This window comes from Rutidosis leptorrhynchoides, chromosome 3 (assembly GCF_046630445.1).
Source record: "Rutidosis leptorrhynchoides isolate AG116_Rl617_1_P2 chromosome 3, CSIRO_AGI_Rlap_v1, whole genome shotgun sequence".
Classification (NCBI taxonomy): Eukaryota; Viridiplantae; Streptophyta; class Magnoliopsida; order Asterales; family Asteraceae; genus Rutidosis; species Rutidosis leptorrhynchoides.
This window is the reverse complement of record NC_092335.1, coordinates 533,286,302-533,295,317: the sequence shown is the minus strand read 5'-3', so window position 1 is coordinate 533,295,317 and position 9,016 is coordinate 533,286,302. Positions and strand designations below refer to the sequence as shown.

The following is a 9,016-nucleotide window of genomic DNA, read 5'->3' as shown; positions in this document are numbered from 1 at the left end:
AGTTCGTTAGTACATATTGAAACTTTAAAAATTTTAAGCCCCTAAAGAACATTTGGTTTAATGTTTATCTAGACATAATAATAGTTTTTTAATTTATCTATTTAATTTTATAGTTTAAATGATTAGACCCTTCAAAAATCCCGCGAAACCGCGGGTCTTTTAACTAATATAAAATTAAAAATGTACTACGTATCATGAAAGGGTATAACTGTAGATTCACCTTACAACCCCCTACCGCCCAAAATAGAGGGAGAAACCCTATAATTTCTGTTTCTACCTCTATCAAATTACTCTTTTGTGTTTTTCTAGGGTTATAAGGACATACGGTTACGCATTCGTTCCTCAATCAATCAAAACAAAAAATGGAAGGAATCACAGAAGCAGTTCAAAACATTAACATTACGAACGATTCACAAAAGAGGAATCGAATTCAAGTTTCCAATACTAAAAAGCCCCTTTTCTTCTACGTTAATCTCGCCAAGGTATAACCCTAACCCTAATGTATAGATATATACATACATATACATATACACACACGTATACTTGTTCACGATATATCCAAATTTCTGTTATGATAATCAAATGTTTAAAATTAAATGCATATATTTACTCATCTACGCACAGATACATAGATGTATATGATGTATTTATTATTATGCAAGATATTACAAAATTCGTGTATAGAGGTTGATGATGTTTAATTAATTGATTGATTGCAGAGGTATATGCAACAGCATAATGAAGTGGAGCTTTCTGCCCTAGGAATGGGTAATATTCGTTACATTAATTTAAATTACAGTAGTTAAATAATATTTGTATTAGTTTCTGTACATTTATGGTATACTTGGATTGTGATAATCAAAAGTTCTGTTTTGTATTCGTAATAAGATAATCAAAACGGTCGTTTGGGGATATATGTACCCTGGCTTTGTTTACTCTTTATTGTTTGAAGAGTTATTGTTTCTTCACCTTTTTGAAAGGTGATTCATGTATGTTTGATCTAAAAAGAGGATTGATTGACTAACTGCACATAGTATAGTGGTAAAAGAGTGTAGGCTAGTATTCCCTGTTTAATGCTTACTATAAACTTTTTTTGGATATAAAATGAATGGGGAGGAAGTTTATTTTTCTCTTAATCGACTAATAAATCACATTCGTGTATAATTTATTCATGACTTCTGATGCTGAGTCCAAGTAAAAACATGTTTAGATTATTAGGCCAAAATATGCATAAACGGACTTGGGAATGTTTTGCCAATGTTAGGTTGTCTTATCTATCTTTTGTATGTTACTCCGCATTATATATGCACCAAACCTTGAAGTTAGCTGGTCAGCCCGATATGCTGTATCTAAGTAATTGTGAGGTTATGAGTAAAATGTGAAAGCGATGGTACGCATTTCATAATGTGTGTATGAATTTTTGAAGGTTGTTACAACAGCAATATTAGAATATATAAGTGCAACATTAGACCACTTTTTATCTTACATCACCGCCACATCAACATCATCTCCTTTCACTAACCTTTCACTAAGCACTCCCTATCCTTTCACTAAATAATACCCACAATTATAATAAGTACAAGTTAGCAAACACACATTACAAAATAAAAATGCAAGAAGGTCCTATTCTGTACGCCAAACTTACGCCATTGTTTTCACGTTTTATTTTTCACGTATGATTTTAGCTTGATACTCCCTATCTTGGCCAAATGTTTGGCTTAAGCCAAACCATCAGTTCGGCGTAAATAGGAAATCACCTTACTATTTTGAGACTAAAAAAGATAGAATCTTATGCCTCTGATAGTAATTTTGTTAATCACCATGCAGGTGTACATGTATGTATGTAACATCCCATGTATTATATGATTTATTATTTTGTTATTCTGTGCAGCTATTGCCACAGTTGTCACAATTGCAGAAATTTTGAAGAACAGTGGATTTGCCATTGAAAAGAGTAAGTATTTGTGTGCCTCTTACTTGTGGAGTGTCCGTTTTAATGTTGTATTCGTTACATGGATTCATGTGTAATAATAGTGATGATCAAAAAAACATTGCAGAGATCATGACATCAACTGTTGACATGAAAGATGAATCCAGAGGACGTCCTATCCAGAAAGCCAAGGTAAATTAATATACAAATGTTGTATGGTTCATATACAATGTGTTTCATAGAAGGGTTAAAATCAATTATTTATGCATGTAACCTCCCAAAGTGTTCTATTAAGAATATTATTTTATTTTTTTAAACTGTTTGCTTCGATTGTAATAAATGTGTTGGTAATTTGTCTACGCAAGCTCAAACGATGTTGAAGGGTGTCTGCTAGTAAGCCTGGCTATAAATCATACCAACCAGTCCTTGCACCTCAATACATATATGTGAATAAATTGACATTACCGATTGTCTTTATATGGACGTATCTGTTAAGCATGTAGCATATAATGATGATGATATCTTTGTGTTTGCTCTTTTTAGATTGAGATCTTGCTCGGGAAGACGGATAAATTTGATGAACTGATGGCCGCTGCTGAGGAGGAAAGGGAGCTTGCAAACGGTGAAGATTAGAATTAAGAGGGTACTTTTGATATGCTTTTTAAGTTTCTGAAACAGTATTTGTTCATTTTCATCTTCTGTTCGTTGAATATTGAACTTGGAATCGTTTAAATGAAATCTTTAGTTAGAGATATTATTAGCATAGCTCTGTGCCGATCCAGTTATGTCTGCAACAATTTTTTGTTTTTTTTTTTTTTTTTTGTTCCCTTTCTTTTAGGCTTATGGTGTTCTGTATTCATAAAAGTTTACTGATCCATATGCTTTGAACCTGCTTTTACTGCTTTATGCATCTTTGACTATGAATGATGCTAATGGAGTCGCGTTTAAATAAAGAGTCCGAAATTTCAGCCCAACCAGGTCCTACTGGAAATGGAAGGTTGAGCACATTTACTTGAAAATGAGTCAGGTTTTTGCCTTAAATAGGGCGCGTGGGTCAAAGTTGCTAACAATTGGAACACGTCAAGTAGGTGAAATGGTCTGATAGTTGGAAACAAACAAAACGAACAATGGAATCTTCCATTAATGTTTTCAGTACGTGATAAATGATTAAAGGAGGTATGCCAATGTGTCGAATAAATGGTTTACTGTATTATTTGCAGTCATAACTGTGTTATAAAGTTAGAATCTAGTAACAGAAAATGCTTTCAGAAATAGGTGAAAGTACGTTCAAATATCAAAGAAATCATCATAACTTCTTGAGTTACCAACTAGTCTAAATAAAATTGAGCTGTGTTTGAGGCTAGTGTAGGTATTAATGTTAGATATGAGAGTTGCACTATATCTGATTTTAGTGTCTAGAGGCAAGTTGAAGAGACTTGATAAAAGTGAATTATAAACATTTAAACAAACCAATGTGTGTACATTCAATACGTCTCCTTTATTCTTCTAATTTGACAAAAAACCAAAATCTTCCGTCGATCTTCTGTCAAGATCTATCTTGATCTTAGATTTAACAATTGCATAAATTCTTCAATTGATTCGTGAAGATAGACCATTGTTATTGATATAGATTTTTTTTTTTTTTTTTTTTTTTTTTGAAAGGCAAGATGAGATATTTTCATTGAACAATCAAAAGATACACGAGAGTCCGCCCAATGGCGAGATGTTTCACGAATACAATACAAGTAGGGTGCAAAGGTTGCAACCCGCAATACTATACAAACTTAGATAACTAAATAACTCGAAGGGTTAGAGAGCCAAGTGAGCCAATCAAGAGATTTTCCTTTTATTCTGCGCGATATCCATTCAAAAGATTTAACTTGAATTTCATTCATTAACACCGGAGCACACCAAGCTTTGTCTTGGAAGGTCTTCATGTTTCGATTTCTCCAAAGGTAATAAACACATACCCATGCTACACCTTGCCAAATCTTAGAGCCGAGGTTTGACATGTTATGCGATGAATCCCCTTTGAGAGCTTCGAAACCTTTTGCCACACTAAACGTACCGAAATTCCACCATTTAAACAAGCGATACCACACATCCTTAGCGAACGAACAAGTGAATAAAGAGTGATCAACCGACTCTAAATCTCCGTCACAAGTTGGGCACCGAACGGAATGGAGATCAATACCCCTTTTGTCAAGCTCAACCCTAACCGAAATTCGTTTCTTTAAAGCACGCCATACGAAAATTCCAAGTTTTTTGGGTACCAAATTATTTAGTAACGTTTTTTGTGGAGCTTGTGAAGAAACAGGTAGTAACTTAGAGTCGATGATAGTTGAGAGTTTTTTGACAGTGAAGGTTCCATTATTTGATAGCGACCACTTACACGTTTCATGAGAGCTGAAATCAATTGCAATTGAACGTAGTAGGTTCTCTATTTCCGCAAGTTCTGAAGACGTACGACCCGTTGGTTCCCGAACCCAATCCCAATTGAAACGAGCTGTTGCGACTGATGTTGGGGTGCTTCGGACAGGAGGGTTTTGATCTGACGAAAGTGAATTGAACTCCGAACTCGTCTCTGCCGCTGATCTGCTGCGTGATGCTGCTGTTGCAGGTGTTGCTGATGGAGGTGGACTGACCAATGGAGCTGCTGTGACCACGTTCGAGCCTACGTCGACACGTTCCCTGACCGAGACTGTTTTATTTCTTTCGAGCATGAATAATCTAGGGAAAACATTTTTAAGACGATCCGATCCGCACCAAATATCTTCCCAAAATGTTGTAGTTCTTCCGTCACCTATCGCTTTCTTGAAAGAGTTCACAAAGGAGATGTTAAGATCTTCAATCTGATGACCTGCACGAATAATATTGTTCCAAATCCCCGAGGCCGGGGGACGGGCAAGCCCATCCCTCGAACTCAGACAACCGTCAATTCCATAGATACTACGAATAATCTTGGTCCACAGGCTATCGGTTTCGGTTTTAAACCTCCACCACCATTTCCCTAGAAGAGCAAGATTCTTGCCTTTTAGGGAGCCAATATTTAGACCACCCGCCCCATAAGGTAAACATGTTGTGTCCCATTTAACCCAATGAATTTTAGAACCCGACAAGTCCCCGCCCCAGAAAAAATTACGTCTTACACTCTCAAGCAGGCTTATCACACAAGGCGGAGCACGAAAAAGCGTGAAATAATACAAGGGAAGACTACTCAAAACCGATTTAAGAAGAACTAGTTTACCACCGAAAGACAACGTCCGCATTTTCCATTCCGAGAGTCGTTTATTGAACTTTTCTATCACCGGTGCCCAATCATTTAACTTTTTCATCTTCGCCCCAATAGGTAGTCCAAGGTAGATGAAGGGGAAATTACCGGCTTAGCAACCCATACGTCTAGATAAGATATCAACTTCATCCGGTCCCATACTCACACCATAGAGTCGACTCTTATGAAAATTAACTTTCAATCCTGACGCCCGTTCGAAACACTTTAGGATGAAATACAAGTTACGTGCATTAACCAAATTCCAATCTCCAAAGAACACCGTGTCGTCCGCATATTGCAAGTGTGAAACAATGATCTTATCATGCCTGATGTCGTGCGAGGTGTATATAAAATAGCTATTAAATTTTAGCAGGAAATACTATTAAATACGATACAATTTTACACAAGATATTTATTTATTTATAGAATGGATATACTTAAACCTTGCTACAACACTTATAGGCAGTGTACATAATCGTACAGTAGTGTAGTTTTTAGTAAGTCCGGTTCGTTCCACAGGGAATCTTTTTAAACAAAGCTTAACGCTATATTAGTTTACTTTTATAAAAATACAAATATATATATATAAGTAATATTATTATTATAAAGGGGGGTTTTTACCGTTTAATGACCGGTTTGTCGATTTTAAAACTTTAGTCGCAGTTAAAACCAAATGTAAAATATTAAAAATAAATACAAGACTTAAATTAAAGCATAAAGTAAATAACGATAATGAAATTGAGAATAATAAAAGTGCGATGAAATAAACTTGCGATAATTAAAAAGTACGATAATTGAAAGTGCAATTAAATACAATAACAATAAAAATGCGATAATTAGAAGTGCAATTAAATATAAAATAAAGGAAATTAAATATGAAATAAAAGAATTATGCTTATTTAAACTTCCGTAATCATGATGTTTGACGTGTTGATTTTAGTTTTATGCCCATGGGTTAATTGTCATTTGTCCTGGATTATTTAATATGTCCATACGAATTTGTCCATAATAGTCCATCAGTCATAAATATAAAGAGCGAAAGCCTTCGTCAAATTATTCTTATTCCCGAAGTCAAATATTCCAACTAATTGGGGATTCGAATTGTAACAAGGTTTTAAAACTTTGTTTAATGAATACACCAGGTTATCGACTGCGTGTAAACCAAGGTTTTACTACTTTGTTAACAATTACACCAATTACCCTTGAATGTAATTCACCCTTGTTTCAACAAGTCTATTAACTATTAATTCAGTTCCGTATCCGGTAAAATGAATAATTATTGGTATTTATAGATATCCCGCCCACCGTACCCAGTCAAGCGTATGTGGTTATATATAAATACGTCGAATTATAAGTTTGTATATTAAATTAACAAGGTATTGTTTAGTTAATATAAAACCCATTAATAACCCATAGTCTAATTTCCACAAGTGTCGTTCTTTTGTCCAAACCCCAATTATGGTACAAAGCCCAATTACCCAATTTTAGTAATTAGCCCAACATCATGATTACTTCGGATTAAATAAGCATAATAATAACTTAGCTACGAGACATTAATATAAAAAGGTTGAACATAACTTACAATGATTAAAAATAGCGTAGCGTTACACGGACAGAATTTCGACTTACACCCTTACAATATTCGCTAACGTATCCTTATTATTAGGATTATAATTAAAATTAAAATTAAAATATAAATTATATATATATATTTTACGTATATATGAGAGAAGAGAAAGATATATGATATATTTTTACGATCAGAATGCGCGAGCTTTATAGGGAGTTTCAAAAATTGGGGTTCCGCGACTCGCGGCATTTTTGCCTTCAAACTCCGCGAGTCGCGGAGATTGAAATTATAGCTCAGTCCCTTTTGGAGTCTTTCTTGCCGACGGTTTATAATATATATATAATATATATATATATAATTAATATAATTAATTATATATTATATTATATTTATATACATAGTTAACTTGTAATTTTTAGTCCGTTGCGTCGAGCGTTGAGAGTTGACTCATGTCCCGGTTCCGGATTTTCGAACGTCCTTGCGTACAATTTAATATCTTGTACTTTGCGTTTTGAATCTTGTACTCTTGTAATTTCGAGACGTTTCTTATCAATAATTGGAACCTCTTTGATTGTATTTTGTACTTTTGAGCTTTTTGGTAGTTTGCGTCTTCAATTCGTTGAATCTGTCTTTTGTCTTCACCTTTTATTATTTAAACGAATATCACTTTTAAATAGAACAATTGCAACTAAAAGCTTGTCTTTCTTGAGGAATAATGCTATGAAATATATGTTCGTTTTTAGCATTATCAAATATTCCCACACTTAAGCGTTGCTTGTCCTCAAGCAATATCGTCTTGAAATACAAGAATCACTTCTTTATTCTTCACACTTTGTACATCAGTGATTTCTATATGGCGGTATAAACAATGGTAGTAACGATATGGTTTACAGTCCCACATGACTATAAAAATTTAGATCCATTAAGGAAATTGGATCTTTATGAAAACATTTGATCTTTTGAAAATTAAATCTAGTTTTTACTCTAGATAAGTTTTCCGGAATAACCCTTTACCGGTGTTTGCAAAATATTTTTGTGGGTTTGGTGGGTTTCAGATTTGAAAATTTTAGCTCAAAACTTGCGGTTTTTTGTCACCCACTTGCTAACCTTGTATTTGGAAAGCAACACGTCCAGTTTACTTGTCCCGTATATTACCTTTCGGTAAACTACCGTCCGGTTGTAAAGGAAAGCGTTGAACAAGCAACTGTTACGGCAATGTCCCCTGACATGCTTTTAATTATGGTCTATAACGTGTCGGACGCAATTACTATCCTTGGTAGGAGCAATAGTAAAGCTCACCCTTATGATTTTTCGGTCTGGCACAAGGTCATGTCTTTGACCACTATGCAACCACCGTTCTTACGGTTGACACCCGATTTAGTTCAGGTGACCTAATGAATTCCAGGTGAATTCCTAGGATTTCACGTTCAATGGTAATGAACGCATTGAAAATAGGGTTTTCAGAAAACAAATCGGTTTATAATTTTGATCAAAATATTTTCTCGTTCAAGCTCGAGTTTAGATATCATTGAATTCCATGAGTTTGTAATTCTCAATCTTTAAGGTCAATCTCAAGGATTGAGTAATATCAGGCTTAAAAGCTGATTTTTGATCTTTTAAGGAGATTATCCTTTCTGGGGATCTGATTCATTAGTCTTATCCAGCTAATTTGCATGGTGCCCCCCCCATTGTACGAGATAAATCCTTCTCATGGTTAGGATAAATCTGACCACTTGGCGACCCTGTTTAATGCTGAGGTCCGTGGATTTCCTGCTGATTTTAGTGATGACTTTTCTAGATTTTTCGTCAACCTACAGCTGGTCTGGACGACAACTTCATGACCTAAATCAAGAAGCGCGTGTCTTTTTCGGAAGACTTTACTTCCTTTTGATGATGGAATTGATTCATCGTGTAGATCCATCTTTCTTACAGTAAATCAGGTAAAACTTTTTAGTTTAGTCCAAAGCAAAAGCATTTTCAGTTATTTGTACAAAAATATGTGATAAATGTTTAAGATAACTTGGTAAATTTTCCCACACTTGGCTTTTATTTTCCTTTTTATCGTCCTCTATTTCATTTTAAATGAATTTTAACATTTTGGTTTGTTTCTCAATTTATGTCCTTTCCAAGGTAACAATAATTTCGGTGTTAAAACCTAGTTTTATCGTTCATAAATATGTATAAACTTGATTTTGAGTTCATTTAATTGAAAATTTAAAATTTTTTTACTAGAATTGGGTAGTCA

At 34.5% G+C, this 9,016-nt stretch overlaps 1 protein-coding gene across 1 annotated transcript; it reads left to right on the top strand.

The window, feature by feature from the left end:
• The first annotated feature begins 290 nt into the window (after window positions 1–290).
• LOC139898398 (uncharacterized protein At2g34160-like) lies at window positions 291–2,705 on the top strand. Its single transcript, XM_071881125.1, has 5 exons — window positions 291–482; window positions 720–768; window positions 1,892–1,954; window positions 2,058–2,122; window positions 2,474–2,705. The coding sequence occupies exons 1-5, from the start codon at window positions 363–365 to the stop codon at window positions 2,561–2,563; spliced, it is 387 nt and encodes a 128-aa protein (XP_071737226.1). The 5' UTR covers window positions 291–362; the 3' UTR covers window positions 2,564–2,705.
• Window positions 2,706–9,016: the final 6,311 nt, after the last annotated feature.